Source organism: Pan paniscus, chromosome X (genome assembly GCF_029289425.2).
Source record: "Pan paniscus chromosome X, NHGRI_mPanPan1-v2.0_pri, whole genome shotgun sequence".
NCBI lineage: Eukaryota > Metazoa > Chordata > Mammalia > Primates > Hominidae > Pan > Pan paniscus.
Window position 1 is genome coordinate 50,760,934 of NC_073272.2, and position 18,943 is coordinate 50,779,876.

General features: G+C 50.0%; 1 protein-coding gene across 2 annotated transcripts; it reads left to right on the plus strand.

Moving 5' to 3' along the window:
• Positions 1-776: 776 nt before the first annotated feature.
• On the plus strand, positions 777-18,482 carry PPP1R3F (protein phosphatase 1 regulatory subunit 3F). Of its 2 annotated transcripts, none has more exons than XM_014343450.4 (4): positions 777-1,855; positions 12,418-12,473; positions 12,994-13,076; positions 16,798-18,482. In XM_014343450.4, the coding sequence occupies exons 1-4, from the start codon at positions 855-857 to the stop codon at positions 18,052-18,054; spliced, it is 2,397 nt and encodes a 798-aa protein (XP_014198936.2). In that variant the 5' UTR covers positions 777-854; the 3' UTR covers positions 18,055-18,482. The 2 variants fall into 2 exon arrangements, with proteins under 2 accessions (XP_014198936.2, XP_003846182.3); XM_003846134.5 differs by having other exon boundaries at positions 792-1,855; positions 12,997-13,076.
• The last annotated feature ends 461 nt before the right edge of the window (positions 18,483-18,943 follow it).

Below are 18,943 nucleotides of genomic sequence, written 5' to 3' on the forward strand. Positions count from 1 at the left end.
CTTCACACCACCTACACTGCCCCCATCGGCTCTGCTTTTTTCCCCATCTTGCCTCCAAGTCCTCCCTCCGTCCCGCTGCACTATCTAGCCTCGGCATTGGCTCATCCCATACTAGTACTGTCCTTTGAGGTCTCTCCGCCTTCACCCTGGCTCCCTCATTGGCTATCCGCCAGCCCTCGTCCTCACTCCCGCCTTCAGCCTCCACCTCCATTGGCTCGGCTCCCTACACACCCGCCTCTTGGTCTCCTTTTAGCCTTCGTATTGGCTAGCTCCACCTTGGCACCACCCCCTCGAAGCCGCAGTGCACGCTCACAAGCCTCCCCATTGGCTCGCTGCAGCCATTGTTGTCATCCCACGCGTGGCTCTCCATTGGCTGTTCTCTCTCTCTAGCTACTGTTCCACCGCCTACGCAACCCGCGGGATCTCCCACTTTTTGGGCCTCTGCGTTCGTTCCCGGCTGCCCTCATCGCCTGTAGCCATTCCACTTTTCCCACCGCCCACATGCCTCTCTCGCTCAGACTTCCGCATTAGCTGTCTGCTTCTGTTTTCTTCATCATGGATTTCGCACCACCCCCATTCCGGCCTCTCCATTGATTCCTCGATCATCCCGCCCCCTACACCGCCCACTCCTGGGCATCCCCATTGGCTGCGTGCTTCTCCGGCTCTCAATTCGCTGTACGTCATCCGCGCATGGCTGCCCATTGGTCCTCTGCAATACTTGTCTTCATCTCACTGCCTACGCCCCCGTGAGCCGTACCCCTCCGCGCTGGCCTTCCCATTGGCTGCCCGCCCCTTCAGGCCCTGCCCCCGCCGGTCCCGCCGCCGGTGCCGTCGGTGCCGCCGCCGCCGCCGATATGGCGCGTACGGCCCCTGTGGAGCCCCCGCTGCGGCATTCCGCGCCCCCCTCGCCGGCCGCGGGTGAGCCCCGCACCTCGGTCGAGGCGGCGGTGGCCCCGCGGAGGGTGCTGTTCGCCGACGAGGCCTTGGGGCTGCCGCTGGCGCAGTTGCGCCGCTACCGGCCGTGGGGCGGGCCCGGGGCGGGCAAGATGGCGGCGGCGGCCGGGCAAGATGGCGGCGGCGGTGGGGCCGACGAGGACGACGATGGCGAGGATGGGGATGAAGGGGAGGAGGAAGAGGAGGCTTGCCCCGAGCCCTCACCGCTGTGCCCCGTCCCCGCTGGCGGGGGGTTTTACCTGGTCCCCACATTTTCGCTGCCGCCCGCGCCGGGCCGTCTGGAGCGCTTGGGGCGCGTCATGGTGGAGCTGGAGGCGCTGCTGCCGCCTCCCGGAGCGGTCCCCGGGGGTGCCGGGGTGTGGGTGCCTGGGGGCCGCCCGCCGGTGCTGCGCGGGTTGGTACGCGTGCTGAACCGCTCCTTCGAGAAGGCGGTGCACGTGCGGGCCTCACACGACGGCTGGGCTTCCTTCTGCGACCACCCAGCGCGCTACGTCCCGCGCAGCCCGCCGTGGGCAGGAGCGGGAGGAACAGGAGCAGGAGATCCCATCCTGGATCCGGGGCTCGGCCTGGGCCCCGGCCAGGCATCCGCCTCCTCGCCCGACGACGGCGGCCGCACCGACCGCTTTGCCTTCCAGCTGCCCTTTGCTGAGGGCGCGGGCGATGGGGCGCGCATCGACTTCGTGGTGCGCTATGAGACCCCCGAGGGCACTTTCTGGGCCAACAACCACGGCCGCAACTACACGGTCCTGCTCCGGATCGCACCCGCTCCCACACCCACTGATGCCGAAGGGCTGCCCCAGCAGCAGCAGCTGCCGCAGCTGGAGCCACAGCCCGAGTGCCAGGGTCCCGTGGAGGCTGAGGCCAGGCAGCTGAAGAGCTGCATGAAGCCGGTGAGGCGCAGGTAATGTCAGCCAGCGCCACCTCCGCCAACGCAGGGCTGTGTCTGGGATGGAGGACAAGCATTCCGGCCCAGGAACCCCTCAGGCCTGCTCTCCAGGACAGGGAGGAGGGTGCATTGAGTCAGTCAGTCAAAGAGTGATGGAGGTCAAACATGTGCTAGGCACTGTTTTAACTGGGGTTTTATTCCTCCATTTATTGAGTTCCACTGTAAAGCCCTGAACAAGACAGACATCTACCCTACCCTCAAGGATTCATACAGGCTCCTATGGGAGACAGTTTGAAAAAACAAGCGAGCAAGCAGATAGGATAAATAGGGACAAAGTTAGCTGCTGAAGGGAGTAAGGGGATAGATTGGGAGGGAATGACTGTGTCAGACATGCTGTTAAAGGGAGGGCCTTTGAGGAGGTGAGTCCCGAATGATGATAAAGAAGAGTTATGCAGATACGGTGGGGAGGTGGGGGAGAGTTTGTAGGAAAAGGAACAGGGAGGACTTTTCTGAGGAGGTTTCATTTAAACTCAGTCCTGAATGATGAAGAACAGTTATGTGCATATATGGAACAAGGGTGTTCTAGGTAGAGGAAACAGCAAGTGCAAAGGTCCTGGGGTGGAAATGAGCTTGGTGTGAATGATCAGCAGTGTGCTGGAGTGGAGAGAACTGCAATGACATAGTGTGGACCAAGGGCTTTGCCAGTGGGGGGTAGAGCAGATTCTCTTTCTGACAGAGCAGGAAACCAGGATTCCAGAGGTGGAGAAACTGGTTGAGGCAGTGATGGCACCTGGCTCTTCCAGTTCACCCATGCCTGACCTTGAAGCCTGTGCACTCTACTGTTACGCTGTAATCTACTTTTGAGTCCTGTGGAGGCGAGGGGCTGAGCCCATGCTCTCACAAGAAAGCAGTGGCTCTAGCAGAGAGACAGAACCAGATGGGTACTGGACTTGAAGTTTTTGTCCCTTGTTTTTTTGCCACACCACCTGTGATCATTCAGGGACAGGGAGAAATAATCAGTTATACCCCAGGGGGCCCCAGAAGATTTCCCTAGGTTTCCTCTATCAAGCTATGAGTTCTTTAAGGGCAGCAGCTAGGCCTGATTCTTTTTGCGGTCACCTAAGTCTGGCCCAGGATCACTAGATTCTCCCTAAAATGTATACATTTCCCTGTTCCTGGGAGGACTGGGAATGGAAATGGGAAAATGCTTTTTGGACCTTTTATGTATACGCTTGGTCAGAAGCCCCTGGCTGCAGTAAGACATTTGTGGGTTCTGCTGGTTCTGGTAAGGCCTTAGGCTGTGAGTGGTTCAGAAAGGTCTAGCTCCGGGCTGGTGGGCAGATGTGCCTGGGTAACTGAGCAGGCAGGCAGGTACCCACTCACCCACCTGTGAGCCCCACCATAATCTGAGACTTCATTTAAAGGGGGCAGGCAGCATGGTTTTTCTTACAGCATTAAGAGTGTGGATTCTGGCATAGATTGCCTGGGTTCAAATCCTGGCGCTGCCACTTACTGGCCTTGTGACCTTGGCCAATGCATTTAACTACACCATGCCTCAGGACCCTCACCTGTAAAACAGAATTATAGCATCTACTTTACGGGATAAGAGTAAAGGTGCTCAGAACCGAGTCTGGCTCAAAGTAGTATCATACAGGTGTTAGCTAGTGTCAGTATTTAGGGAGCCACACCTACAGTTTCCTGGATTCCTCTCCTAAATTCGACTCCGCCCATCAGCTGTGTGGCCTTGCCTCCGTTTCCTTCTCTGCTAAGGGAAATGACAGTCACTTTGCATGGTTGGATTGAATGCAGCAAACATGGGCAAGGTAACTGAAGCATGGTGGTAACTGCAAAAGATAACTGGCCAGCATTTACTGATTTCTGTGCTATGAACATCAGATCCATTCTCTCCGTGAGGCCTGCTGTGCATGCTGTGTTGTGTAGGTGCTATGATTATCCCCATTTAGTAGAGGGGAGACAGGTAGCTCAGAGAGATGAGCCAGCTTGCTCAAAGCCTCTCAGCTAGTGAGTGACAGGGCCAGGGAAGAAATGCTAGGGACATTTATTTTTTTCTATTTTTTTTTTTTTTTAAACTGGTCCTCTAGAAAGCCTGGCATGATTTAGGGCAAATTCTGGATTTCACTCTTGGTGTTCCCAGCATGTTGTGCTTTCCTTTTACCTTTTTTTTTTTTTTTTTTTTGCTTTATCGAGGTATACCTACATAAAGTGTACTGATATTCCGTGTATAGCCCAGTGGATTTGTACATATGTATGCACTTGTGTAACCACCACCCAGATGAAGATACTGAGCAGGTCCAGTACCCCAGAGCCACCTTCATTTCTATCACTTTCCCAAGCTGTCATCCCCGCCGGCTGTCATGGGAACCCTGTCTGTAAGATGCGACAGTTTGGGTAAAGGAGTTTGGTCATTTTAAAGAGTGTGAAAGGCAGAGAACAGAGAAATCAAAACCTTGCAGGGCCAAGGTGGGTGGAGAGGGTGTTTTTCTTTTAACATACATGGGTGGTTTTAAGGAGAAATTGAAGCAGCCTGTTCAGACAATTGTTTTGGTATCTGGCCCCAGGTCTGTGGTTCCTAACATGACTTGTGATATTATTTTAAGTGGGCAGATGGCTTTTTGATAGCTTCTTTATCTTTCGATCTCAGCTCTTGCAAAGGGGAGGTTGGTGCTCATTGCAAGATCAGCGATAAGGGTTTCTTTGTAGGTCGGTGGCTTTTTTGGTGAGTACATTTCAACATATTATTGTTTTAGAACCTGTGTGCTGCCAGTGACTTGCAGCACTGTTGAAGACTAGCCACCGTTTGTGACCTAGCCCTCTTGGGAAATGGCGGAGGATCTCAGGGTATATCCCTTACCTGTGGGAGCCCTATCATAGAGGGCTTCCTGTTGAGGAAATGTTGGCTGTAGGCCCTCTGTGCACTGAGCACAGCCACATCAGGTGAGGGCATGGGAGAAGTCCGTGGTAGCCATCAGGATAGAGTTCAGAAACCCAAATGGCTGCTTTCCCTGGGTTGCTGGACCAGGCATTTGGTAACTCTAAAGCTTAGAGATGATTCATCGACAAGCATTTATTGACTGCCTACTGTGTGCTGGGCACAGTGGTAGGTTCCAGCAGGGAAAGAGATGCAGAGTGGTCCTAAGATGTCACAGGGCTTGTGGGATGGAGTACAGAGGATTTGTTGTATGAGACCTGGCTGAGCCCCTGCTCTTCGCCAGGCACTTCACTGAGTACTATATTTTCATGCAAGGTCTGGTTTAATTCCGACAACATTCCCTGTGAAGTAGAGGGTTTTAAATTTCTCTTTCCTGGATAAGCAAACTGAGGCTCCCAGAGTCCAAAGTCCTAGGGCTGGTGTGGGGAAAAGCCCTCCTGATCTTCCTTGGCACTTGACACTACCCTTTGGAAGTGTCCTATTCCTCTTAAAAGTGAAGACCAAGAGAGCCTCACCATGGTCTTCAAGCACCCTCCCATCCCATTCCCCAATCTGGCCTCCACTGGCTTATAGTCTTAACACCAGTGGTCTTTCTGAGCTCCTGTCACCATGGTCTTTCTGTTACTCCAAAGGGCCTCGCTCCTTTCTGCTGCAGGGCCTTTGCCCCTGCTGTTTCCTTCACCAGGAGCATTTATCCCGTACCCCTTGCGGTCTCCTCCAGTGTTGATCCCTCAGTTCTAAGAGGACTTCCCCAGGGGAGCCTGTCCACCCCAGTGTCCTCGGGCCCCTGGCTTTTTCATAGCACTCATCAGCCCAGCACGTGCTAAGCTTGGTCCCATGGCAGATCAGATGAACATGGCCACCAGTCGAGGGGTCATCGGCCACCCTGCCTAGCAGTTCTACTATATTTTTTTGATCCACTCGTTTCTCCTCTGAAGTGACTCTTTCAAATGTTCTTTGCCTTCAGACTTTCTCTCCTGCTTCAAAAAACAAAACAGAAGCCATAAGAATGGAACTCGCTATAACTTGCAGCCCCCAAGTCTGCACGCTGATTTCCCTCCCCTGTGTTACAGATGACGAGGAGTCCCTTCTTGCTCAGGCCACTTCTCCCTCCTGTGCTCTGGGTCCCAGTTTCTGCTACTTGCTCTAGAATCTGACATCGTCAGTCACTTTTTTCTCTCCTGGCACGTTTTCTGCTGCCCTCCTTGCTTGATCCTCTGTTCACCTTTGCCTGTGCCAGCATCCCTTCTGTCTCCGCTGACCCCACGTTCTCTCCCTCCTGCTTCTGGCCAGCACCTCATCACCCTCCCCTTCACTGCCGACCCCTGCAGAGTTGCCTGTACTTGCCTTCTGCACTTGCTCACCCCCGTAAGTGTTAGCCCCCGGCATCTGCCAGATTCTGCAGGTGGTTTTTTAGTTTTCCTCTTGAAGTGGTTGACCACTCCTACTTAAAACACTTTGTCTTCCCTTGCCTTGAGACCACACTCTGCTGGTTTTCCTCTTAACTCTCTGGCCCTTCTCTTTCTCCTGGCTCTTCCCTTAGCTTCATGTATCCAAACTCGGCATCTCCACTTGACTGATGGCCCAAATAATTCCTCAAACTCACCTTGTTGGGGACTGCATTCATCACCTCTCCCACAGTGTTCCCAAGCAGCCTCTCACTCCCCTACCTCCCCACTTGCTCGTTTTGCTTTTCAGCATCCTTAAGTAAGCCCTGCCTGACCCTGCAGATTGGGCCAGGGACCCTTATTCTAGGGCATTCTTTCCTTTTCTAAAGGCACTGATCGCAGTTTGTAGTTATATCTTTATTAGGGGGTTGCTGGATGACTCTCTGCCCCGCTAGACTGTAAGCTCCGTGAGGGGTAGGGACATGGTCTGCTTTCATTCACCACTGTATTCCTGCAGGCCTGCCACAGTGCCTGGCACTTAGCAGGTGCTCAATAAATGTTTGTTGAAATAATGAGTTTGAGTATTTTTTTAATGTCTTCCTCCATACTGAATTGTAAGCTTCCTAGTTGGGTTTGCTCACCATGGTGTCTCCAGGGTCCGTCACTGGGGCTGATGCACAGGAAGGCCCACTGTCTTTCAGTGCACCTATAACTGAAGGGATGGGGATCCAACCTGCTATCCGAGTTGGCAGCCTCAGGGGAAACCAGAATAACCGGAGTTGAACGGGACAAGTCAGGGGGCATCTTAGTTGTCTGTAGAGTGAGGAATTAATGTGAACGTGATCCTCTTTTATGCCACAGAAAACTTGGTAGGGCATTATGGTTAAGGACACGGGCCTGAGGCCACGTGCTAAGAAAGTGGCAGAGCTGGGATCTGAGCCTGTGTGGTCCTGCTCTAGTGTTCCAGCTCTTAGCTACTGTACCAGGCTGGGTGATGCATTTTACCAGCAGGGCAACACTGGGCAAGTTGCTTTCCTTTCAGAGCTTCAGTTTCCCTCAATGGAAATTTGGAGGGGGTTACTGTTAAGTGCTTTATAGGTACTTTTCAAATATTTCTTTGATCTGCTGAACAACTCACTGATGTAGGTATTATTATCCCCTCCTTAGAGATGAGGTAACTGAGGCACAGAGAGGTTAAGTAACTTGCCCCAGGTCACACAGCTGATAGGTGGCAGAGCTGGAATTGTTCAAAATTGCATATCCTAACCCTTTATTGAGTTGTGAAATCAATTTACTGGGTTTCAACAAGCATTAAAAAGAAAAAGGAAATAGCATAAGAAATGCCAGTGTATCACCACATGCAGTAAAGGTAAGTATTGTTTCACTCGAAGAACAACCATTTTTCAGTTATTTATATGTCTGTTTACACGTGTGGGTGTGCTGGGTTATGATGTAGAATGGATTTCTTACTATGGGTCGTGGCCAAAGAATGAAGTCATGGCTGTTGAAGAAGCTCATGGCACGAGAAACTGCTCTCCCTCTACCCCACTGGATCACCCGCAAGTCCCAGAGTTGAGGCTGACACACTTGTTGGGGAAGGCAAAGCAGTGCCCCACATAACTTGGTGGCTTTCACAGCCACCTTCAAATCCTGTTCTTTTCAGAAAGCAGATGGCTCAGGGTAACTGCAATTCTGAGTATCGTGGGGCAGGTTTCTGAAGCCACTCATACCCCCGGAAAGTCAGCGTTATCTTCAGGTTGACTACATGGGAGCCGGGGTCTGCTGAGTTTCCCTTTGGGTTTCAGTGCCTGACCCACTTTGGGCTGGCAAAATTCTTTGAAAACATGAATGCTGAGGGTGCTCCAGAGGACTCGGGTGGTGGTGGCAATGGCAGTCTGTGACTGCTCTGAAAGTCTGCTTTGCTTTTCTCCACAGGGCTTGTCAGCCCTCACCCGCTCGCTTACTCTGTGACTGGCGAATCACCTTTCTTGGCTTTCTTGGCTGGCCTAGGCCGGGGCCAACACCACCTCTTTCCAAATCCTCACCCTCTGGTCTCCTTGGGGCCTATCAGCTTGGCAGCCATTGTGTTTCCTGATGGCCGGAGGAATTTGCACGCCCAGGAGACTGGCGTGCAGGCCTGAGATGGCCCCTTTTAGTCGACACCAGCTTGACTAGTGCTCACTAGCACCCAAATGATGCATGTCCAAGATTTTCCAGATCTGTGTGCCCTGGCCCCTATGGCTCACTGCCCTTGAGGGGATGCCACGTGGTACTTGTGGGGCTGGTGCCAAAAGAACAGGTTTCCTTCTTGAAAACGAGCAGGCATACTGCAGGTACAGTTTTGTTCTTAATCTTCTCCCTCCCCATTTTTCTAAGAACCTCTCTTCTCTGTTACCGATCAGTGAGTCAGTATACATTTGTACTTGATTTCTCTTACTATCCTCATGTTGATTGAAGTCATAGCTGCCCTTGAGTTTTTACTGTGAAAGACGGTTCAAAGATAACTTGTTTCTTTTTAAGCCCACAATTTCAAACTCTCTTCAAAGTGGAGCCCTCCTGGGGTGTTTGTTACCAGCGTGGTTGTGTAGTCAGTGAGTGTAGAGATGCAGTTCCTTGAGTTTTAGTTTTTGCATTTGTAAAAAGGAAGGGTGTTGTTTTGAAGGATAGATGTGAAGGTTTTCAAATGCCTTGGTGTGTCAATGAGAGGGGCCCATGGTGGAGGAGGTGAACAATACATGCTTGTGCTTTCTGCTTTCATATCTGACTTTGGAGAATGACTTGTTTGCTTCTGTCGATGTTGTGGATCTTGGGATTGGCTCAATGGCGTGACCTGCTTTTTGGATGTTCTCGCCCTCCTCAGCCATGGAAAGGGTGCTCTGGGGGCTGAAGGAGTGATTATGTATTTGTTTTTCTTTCTCCTTCCTCCAACTGAATTGTGGAGTCCTTTACCTGCTGGCTAGCTGATTCCTGAGTGTTCTCCTTTTTCTCTCTCACATCTATGACTCTGCAGTGGCTTTTAGAAGCCTGTTTGTAATATATGTCCGGACTAGGCCAGATGGAGGAGAAGGCTTGCCTGCTACTGTGCACAGGTGGGAGGGCTGGCTTTCTGTCTGTCTGTGGGCCTTCTTGAAGAGGCTTGGTTTAGAAGATCCTAGGAGGAGGATGTTTTCTGTCATGAAGGACTATGGTAACAAAAAGAAGTAAGTTAGTGCAGCCTGGCAGAAATTGTGTTGAGACAAAAGTCCAAAGACCTGGATTTTAGGACCACGGAGGGGATTGGTGTGGGACCAAGCTGGTTTGCTCTGAATCTCTCTTTCTCATCTGTGATGTGTGGGAGGTGGCAGCTGGGCTCCCAGAGTCACCCACCCTAGGCCCTGTAGTATTCTGATTCAAGTACCTCTGGTGGGATTTGTGAGTCCTAGACAGTAGAGAAAGACAGACGGTCCCTTCTAGACTCTAGATCCGTATATATGGTTCAAACGTTCTCCCCGAGGGTGTTTATAGAAAGCAGTTCTTGCAGCCATTCTGTGTCTAGTGGCCTCCTAGCCACACATGTCCCAGGCCCATGGAGGTAGGGAAATGGGGAATGAATATGTGGGCAAAGGCAGGTCCAAAGAAAAGCCTGCATGAAGGAGGAGGGAGGGATCTTGTCTAGTATTGATGCCTCCCTCTATCTACTTCTAGAAAGGATGGAGATGGGTTGGGTAAGACCCCAGTCTCCCTCATCCAAGAAGCAGCAGCTGACTGGGTAAGAGCCAAAAGGCCTGGGTTGTGATGTGAAGTGTATGACCTTGAGCCATTTACTCAGCCTCTGTTTTATCCTCTGTAAAATGGAGACAATAGTACTGCCTGCTTCAGAGGATTACAAGTACCTGTCTCATAGGGTGATTGTGAGGATTGAATTAACACATGTTGCCCAGGCACCGTGGCTCATGCCTGTAGTACTAGGACTTCGGGAGGCTGAGATGGGAGGATCGCTTGAGTCCAGGAGTTCACGACCAGCCTGGTCAACATAGCAAGACCTCATCTCTAAAAACAAAATACAAAAAAAACAAAAACAAAAACCAAAAAACCCCAAAAACTTCTTTAAAAAAATGTGAAGCACTTAGAACAGTGTGTAATGCCATAGTAGGTACTATGTATGGGTCAGATGGTGATACTCTGTTTCTGTGAAGGTAATTGGTTATGGGTTTTCAAAAAGTTTCAACCAGGCCGGGCACGGTGGCTCATTCCTGTAACCCCAGCACATTGGGAGGCCGAGGAGGGTGGATCACCTGAGGTCAGGAGTTCGAGACCAGCCTGGCCAACATGGCAAAACCCCGTCTCTATTAAAAATACAAAAATTAGCTGGCTGTGATGGTGGGTACCTGTAATCCCTGATACTTGAGAGGCTGAGGCAGGAGAATCACTTGAACCTGGGAGGCAGAGGTTGCAGTGAGCCGAGATCATGCCATTGCACTCCAGCCTGGCGACAGAACGAGACTCCATCTCAAAAAAAAATTTTTTTCAACCATTGTCAGAAGTATCAAGAATGTCACATTGCCTCTTAGGAAGAAAAAGGTGTGGGCATTCGCCCCAGCTCCTCTCAGGTTTTAGTCAATGCTTCCCTCATTTACCTTAATCTGTAGACACTTGATACTCATTTTCAGAATAAGAACAGTGACTTCTCCATGATGAGATGCCACCCCTGGGAGGACCCACCTGAAATGCACTCAGCTTATGCCACTCAGGGATCTGACTGGCCTGGTGAAGGAGGAGCAAGACCCATAAATATCTACAGTTGATTCAATCCCAGCTGTGTGTCAGGCCCTGATTTCTGGCTGTCCATCCTCATTCCTCTTGACTGCCCTGTGCTTAGTGCACATCCTGACTCCCCGGGGCTCTGTTTTATGAGTGAGGAGGTGAAGTGACCTGCCAGGCTGATATGGGGACAAGAGGGTTAGCATAGGGACCCAGGCCTCTGTGACCTCCCTCCCAGTCTCCATTTGCATTCCTTCCTCTGCCTCACAGTCTTGTCTACCTGCCATTTCTTAGAAAAGGTGTTTTTGTTTTGTTTTGTTTTGTTTTGTTTTGTTTTGTTTTGTTTTTGTGAGATAATCTCTCATTCTGTCGCCCAGGCTGGAGTGCAGTGGTGTGATTTCGGCTCACTGCAATCTCTGCCTCTTGGGTTCAAGTGATTTTCCTGCCTCAGCCTCCCAGGTAGTTGGGATTACAGGCGCCCACCACCACGCCCAGCTAATTTTTATATTTTTAGTAGAGACGGAGTTTCACCATGTTGGCCAGGCTGGTCTTGAATTCCTGACCTCAGGTGATCCACCTGCCTCGGCCTCCCAAAGTGTTGGGATTACAGATGTGAGCCACCCCGTCTGGCCCTTTTTTTTTTTTTTTTTTTTTTTGAGACTGAGTTTCACTCTTGTCCCCTAGGCTGGAGTGCAATGGCGCGATCTTGGCTCACTGCAACCTCCGCCTCCCAGGTTCAAATGATTCTCCTGCCTCGGCCTCCCAAGTAGTTGGGACTATGGGCGTGCACTGCCATGCCCAGCTAATTTTTTGTATTTTTAGTAGAGACAGGGTTTCATCATGTTGCCCAGGCCGGTCTTGAACTCCTAACCTCAAGTGGTCTCCCTGCCTCGGCCTCCCAAAGTGCTGGAATTACGGGTGTAAGCCACCACGCCCAGCCAAAAAGATGGGTTCTTCTATCTTTTCTCTTTCCATAGCCAGGAATGTATCCTAAAGAAATGATACAAGTGTTGATAAAACTATGCCCAATGCTGTTTGCTGGTTTGCTTTGCAACCTCTAAATGAAAGAACTTAGCTGCTCAGTAGGAAGGGAATGGTATGATATGAGTATTAAGCAGCCATTTGAAATGTTTGCAAAAGTGTATAATGATGTTTCTTACTGTTAAATGGACAAAGCTAGCTGTGAAATTATGTCTGTAGAATCTAAATGATTTCGTAGAATATCTGGAAGGAAATTTTCCAGAATGGTAACAGTAGTTGTCTCTGGCTGATGTGTGATTGTTTTTCTTGCTTCTTTAGACTTTCCTGTATTTTGTGAATTTTCTATAATGAGGCTGTAGGACTTTTAGGATGAGGGGATAAACAAAGGCAGCAGAAGAGAAAACAGCAGCTGTCAGGTGAAGGTGGGCTAGCACAGAGGCTCAGAAGGTGCCAGTGGGTGGCAGAAGTGACCTCTCAGGGTATTATTAGATCCATGTACTCTCTCCTCTGCCCTGCAGGCCTGCCGAGGAGGAACTGAAGACGAAGAACATGGATGATAACACCTCTGCCATGGGTAAGCAATTGGCAAGCTTCGGAAGTTTTAGCTTGTATTTACCATGTCTTTCTTCCTACTGTTTTTCTTTCTATAAAAATGAAAAAGGCTGGGCTCAGTGGCTCATGCCTGTAATCACAGCACTTTGGGAGGCTGAGGCAGGAGGATTGCTTGAGGCCAGGAGTTCGAGATGAGCCTGGGCAACATAGTGAGACCTCATCTCTTAAAAAAAAAAAAAAAAGACGGGCATGCTGGCATGCATCCGTAGTCCCTGCTACTTGGGAGGCTGAGCTGGGAGGATCATTTGAGCCTGGGAGGTTGATGCTGCAGTGAGTCATGATTGTGCCACTGCACCCCAGCCTTGGTGACACATCGAGACCCTATCTCAAAAAAAAAAATGAAGGGGTACCCTCTGCTTTAGATTGTCACAGAAAGCTTCAGAGGCAAAACTGCCAGTTGGCTAGGATGGCAGATTTTCTTAACAAAACCATACCTACTTGTATGCCTGTCTTGCCCAATGCTGCCTTTCTCTTCCCTCTAGCAGAGCATCCTGATGTCCAGGAGTCAGTGGGTCCACTGGTAGCCCCCACCCCTCTCCGTCCATGGCCCCAGATGACACTTCAGGTAAGTGGGTCCTTGCAGCCTTGGAGTAGACAGCCCAATAGGAGGCTCACAGTGTGACTATTGCTGGACTGGGTGGTGGGGCCCACTAGCTCTGTGTCCTCCCTGGGTTGGAGGGAGGGCACAAAACTCAGAACCTGATGGGGGAGGGGGAGAATGCAGTTACTCACCTGGGCTTGTAGAAATGTCATTTGTTAATTTAGCAAAAATTTATGGAGTGCTTGTTCTGTGCTAAGCACTGTTACAAACATGCAAAAACGCTCTTTGAGGGGGCTTATGTGTTAGTAGGGTGAGACATGATAAAGTAATAGAATATATGGTACTTTAGGTGATGAGTGATAAGGAAAAATAGAAAGGAATAGGGAGTGGGTGAGAGACTGTGTGTGTGTGTGTGTGTGTGTGTGTGTGTGTTGTGGGTGGGGGTCGGTTGCAACTTTAGATTGGGTGGCCTGGGAAGGCTTTAGTGATTAGTGAGATCTGAGTGAAGATCTGAGGAAGGTGAGAGAGTGAGCCATGTGGATAACTAAGGGAAGAACATCCCAGGCGAGTGTGAAGTTCCTGAGGTGAGGCCATGACTAACGTGTGTGAGGGACAGTGTAGAAGCCAGCGCAGCAGGGGTAGAACGAGGGAGGGGGAGAGTGGTGCGGGGTGAGGGTAGAGAGGTGGCTGAGGACAGATTGGGTGGCGCCTCACAGGCCATGGTGAAGACTTTGGCTTTTACTCCGAGTGAGGGGGAGCCGCAAGAGCATTGTGGACGGAGGAGGGATGTGATCTGATTTAGGATTTAACAGTCTCCCTCTGGCTGCTGCTTGGAAAATAGACGTCAGAGCAAGGGTGGAAACAGGCGACTCGTGAAGGGGAGGCCACTGCAGTGGTCCAGGCGAGCGTGATGGTAGGTAGGGGAGGTAGAGACATTTTGGAGGGTGTGTGTGTGTGTGTGTGTGTGTGTGTGTGAACTTTTTAATTACAAAAAGTTTCAAACATACAAAAGTAAAATAGTATAATGAACCTACGTACACCATCCCCCAGCTTCAGTAAATATCAACACATGCCCATTCTTATTTTATCTGTACCCCGTCTCCTCCCTCCCATTCCCTCTGGAATTATTTTGGAAGACATCCAGACATCATCCCATCCATAAATACTTCTGTTTGTATCTCAGAAAATTAAGAACTCTTTTTTGTTTTTTTTTTTGAGACAGAGTCTCACTCTGTCACCTAGGCTGGAGTGCAGTGGTGTGATCTCGGCTTACTGCAACCTCTGCCTCCTGGGTTCAAGCAAGTACATCCAGCTAATTTTTGTATTTTTAGTAGAGACGGGATCCGTTGCCTTGGCCTCCCAAAGTGCTGGGATTACAGGTGTGAGCCATCACGTCTGGCCAGAAAATTAAGAATTCTTAACCCCACAATACTATCATCACACCTTAGAAAATAAATGGTAATTCCTCAGTATCATCAAGTATTTGGTCAGTGTTCAAGTTTCCTTCTCTCATAAGTGTTTAGGATCCAAACAAGGTTGACATGTTGCATTTGATTGATGTGTCTCTTTAGATTTTTAAAATCTCCCCCACTTTGTTTCTTTGCAATTTGTTGGTTGAAGAAACTTTGCTTGTCCTGTAGAATTTTCCAGTCTGGGTCTGGCTGATTACATCCAGGTGGAAATACATTTCTTACTCCATTTTTATTAATTTATTAATTCTATTAATTAATGTAATCTTATTAAATTTATTTAATTTAATTTATCAAATTGTATTAAACGAATGTATTTAATCTTTTATTATTAAATTAACTAGAATTAACTCTATTTAATTCTATTATTCCCACTTCCTTTATTAGCTAGAATTCTTCTCTAAAGAAAAACTGTCCCACACCAGCTATTTGGCTACTTTGAGATATAGTTTGTGCAGAAAAAGCAGTGTAAATATTTAATTTTTTCCATTTTATTTACCAGTTTTCAGAGAAGTACTACTACAAAGGTGACCAATAAAAGGATTTTTGGTTTTGTGTCATTATGAACTCATGAATTCTAAACATATTTGAATGAGTTTCAATCCATTGCACTTATTTGTTTGCTTTTTTTGATGCTTAAATTGAACTATCCCTGGCTAGTAGGAGCTTATTGAGATGGGCTCCTCTGTCCTTTTGACACGCCCTCATCATTCTGTGAGCCTTTCTCACATCTTCCATGACAATATGTGCTAGGTTCATCCTGTACTCTCCCTGCCCCAAGCCTGGAAACAGCCATTTCTTTCTTGCTTTTCTTTTCTTTATTTTCTTTTTCTTTTTCTTTCTTTTCTTTCCTTTCCTTTCTTTCTTTCCTTTCCTTTGTCTCTCTCTTTCTTTCTTTTCTTTTACTTTATTTTTCTTTCCTTTCTTTCCTCTCTCTCTCTCTCTCTTTCTTTTTTCTTTTTCTTTTTTTTTTTTTTTTTGAGTCAGAGTCTTTCTCTGTCACCCAGGCTGGAGTGCAGTGGCACAATCTCGGTTCACTGCAACCTCTGCCTTCTGGGTTCAAGCAATTCTCCTGTCTCAGCCTCTTGAGTAGCTGGGATTACAGGCACATGCCACCACACCCGGCTGATTTTTGTATTTTTGCAGAGACGGGGTTTCACCATGTTGGCCAGGCTGGTCTTGAACTCCTGACCTGCCTGGTGATCCACCTGCCTTGGCCTCCCAAAGTGCTGGGATTACAGGCGTGAGCCACTGAGCCTGGCCAGAAACAGCTATTTCTTTAAGGAGCACTGATTCCTTTCAGTGGAGAGTGGCATTCAAAGGCCAAGATTTGGGGGCTCGGCATGCTTGCTGCTACTAGATTGGTCATTGTTTCTAGGCCCTTTCAAAAGATGGAGCTAGGAAATAATTGTTTTTTAAAGAGAAGATGATACATCATGGGTTCATATGGACATCCTGGCTATGTTTTGGGATTTTTTTGCATTTTATTTTTTTTTTAATTTTTAATTTTTGAGGGGACATAGTAAGTGTATATATTTATGGAGATGTTTTGATATAGGCATGCATTGTGTAATAATCACATCATGGAGAATGAGGTATGCATCTCCTCAAGCATTTATCCTTTGTGTTACAAACAATCCACTTACACTCTTTATTTTTTTTTTTTTTGAGACAAAGTCTCTGTCGCCCAGGCTGCAGTGCAGTGGCACAGTCTCGGCTCACTGCAATCTCTGCCCTCTGGGTTCAAGTGATTCTCCTGCCTCAGCCTTTTGAGATTACAGGCGCACAACACCACGCCCAGCTAATTTTTGTATTTTTGGTAGAGACGGGGTTTCACCATGTTGGCCAGGCTGGTCTCGAACTCCTAGTTTCATGTGATCCGCCCGCCTTGGCTTCCTAAAGTGCTTGGATTACAGGTGAGAGCCACTGTGCCTGGCTACTTACACTTTTAGTTATTTTAACTGGCTCTGTTTTGAAGGTAAGCCAGCAGTATTTAGTGATGATCATTCACCAAATATTCACACCCACCGAATTCCTCAGCTTTATAACCTGCAAGAAGCCCTGTTTTACTGCATCCAATTGTGTTATTTTACCATAGATGACAGTCTTTGGAGTCTAGACAGTGACAGAGGGCGCTTTAAGGCATTTTTATATAGAAACCCCTGTGGGGCTGGCTGTGGGCTGTCACACTTCTTACTGTCTCTGCTTGTTCCATCCCCTCCTCTGCTTCATTCCCTTGCTTTTTCTCTGCCCCCTTGCCCCGGCCATGGCTCCAGGTTTCTGACGTTCCGATGACTGGCAACCCCGCAGAAGAAGGTGACGTCCCCAGAAGCAGTCCACCTGTGGCTTTTACAGAGGTCCTCCAGGCACCGGCCATCAGGATTCCCCCCTCCTCCCCTCTCTGTGGCCTGGGTGGCTCCCCCAGAGACCAGGCCTCAGGGCCCGATGCGAGCGAGGGGGCCACCGGGCCTTTCCTGGAGCCCAGTCAGCAGCAGGCAGAGGCCACATGGGGAGTATCGAGTGAGAATGGAGGGGGGCTGGAGGCTGTGAGTGGGTCGGAGGAGCTGCTGGGTGAGGACACCATCGACCAGGAGCTGGAGCAGCTCTACCTGTCTCACCTGAGCCGCCTACGGGCTGCTGTGGCTGCGGGTGGGGCAGGGGGTGGTGGGGAGGGCTCCACAGATGGAGGGATGTCCCCCAGCCATCCCCTGGGCATACTGACGGACCGCGACCTGATCTTGAAGTGGCCTGGCCCTGAGCGGGCCCTGAACAGCGCCCTGGCTGAGGAGATCACGCTGCACTATGCCCGGCTGGGGCGTGGCGTGGAGCTCATCAAGGACACCGAAGACCCTGATGATGAAGGGGAGGGTGAAGAGGGGCTCTCTGTCACACCCTCCAGCCCAGAAGGGGACAGCCCCAAGGAATCGCCTCCAGAAATCCTCTCCGGGGCCCGTTCTGTGGTAGCCACTATGGGAGATGTGTGGCTCCCATGGGCAGAGGGCTCAGGATGTGACGGCCCTGTGGTTCTGGGTACAGAGGGTCAGTTCATTGGGGATCCTGAGAAAGGGATGGGCAAGGACACCAGCTCTTTGCACATGAATAGGGTGATAGCTGGGGTGACTGAGTCCCTGGGGGAGGCCGGGACAGAAGCCCAGATAGAGGTCACCAGTGAGTGGGCAGGCAGCTTGGATCCCATATCTGGCAAGGAGCCAGCCTCTCCCGTCCTTCTGCAGGGGCAAAATCCCACCCTCCTCAGTCCCTTGGGGGCCGAAGTCTGTCTCTCTAGTGTAGCCAGGCCTCATGTGAGCTCCCAGGATGAAAAGGATGCAGGCCCAAGCCTTGAACCCCCAAAGAAGTCTCCCACCCTAGCAGTCCCTGCAGAATGTGTGTGTGCACTGCCTCCTCAGCTCCGGGGGCCCTTGACCCAGACTCTGGGGGTCCTGGCCGGGCTAGTGGTGGTCCCTGTGGCTCTGAACAGCGGTGTGTCCCTCCTGGTGCTTGCGCTGTGCCTCTCTCTGGCTTGGTTCTCATAGGCTCTGCTTGTGGGATCAGCAGAGGCTTAAGATGGGATACATGGCCTGTGCAGTGAGGGGACCTGGGTCCTTTGCTTCTGAGAATGCTCAGCTGAAAGAGAGGCCTTCTCATCCCCAAGCTCTCCAGTCAACACAGGGCTCCCTGTGGTGACACCAGTGGAGATGAGGGAACGGGTAGATGGTGTGAGTGAGGGGAACTTTTAGAGTGGAACTGGGCATGTCCTCCGCCTACCCCCCGAGCCTGTATTTATTTTTGTATAATTCTCTGGATGAGGGAGAGTGGTCGTGAGCTGGTCTTGGGGCACAATTACCCAGAGATATATTTATTAACAGCCAACCTGTGCAACCTGCTGGAGCTTTATTTTTAATTTAATTTATATAGAGTACCTATTATTATATGCCACAATAGAGCTCTATGAGAAACAGTGTCTTGCGGTGTAGTGTTCTCCTGTTTGGGCATGAGTGTGCAGGGTGGTCACTTTCTGTGGGAGGATCACAGTGGGGAGTTGGGGGTGGGACGTGGTCGCCTGCTGCTGCTTCAACATGTCTGTCCTTGAAGATCTGTGTCTCCTCGTCTCGTGGTCCTAATCCATATGGTTGTTTGTCTTTTCCACATTCTGCCTGTGGGACCCTACAGGTGTGTATTTGGATGGTGGTGGTGGGAGCCAGGGAGGAAGAGTGGCAGCCACATGAGGGTTTGGTGTCAGTCACATGGTTGCAGTGGTAGCTGTGGTCTCCTGTGGATGTGGGGACATCAGTTGTGAATCAGCCACAAGGTTTTGAGGTTACTGAAAAAACAGCCTTTGACACCAGCAGGGAGACCCCTTAGTCCCCAAGATAAGGAAGGCCTCAGAAAGGAAAGAGGAGTTAATGTACTGCAGTACTTGGT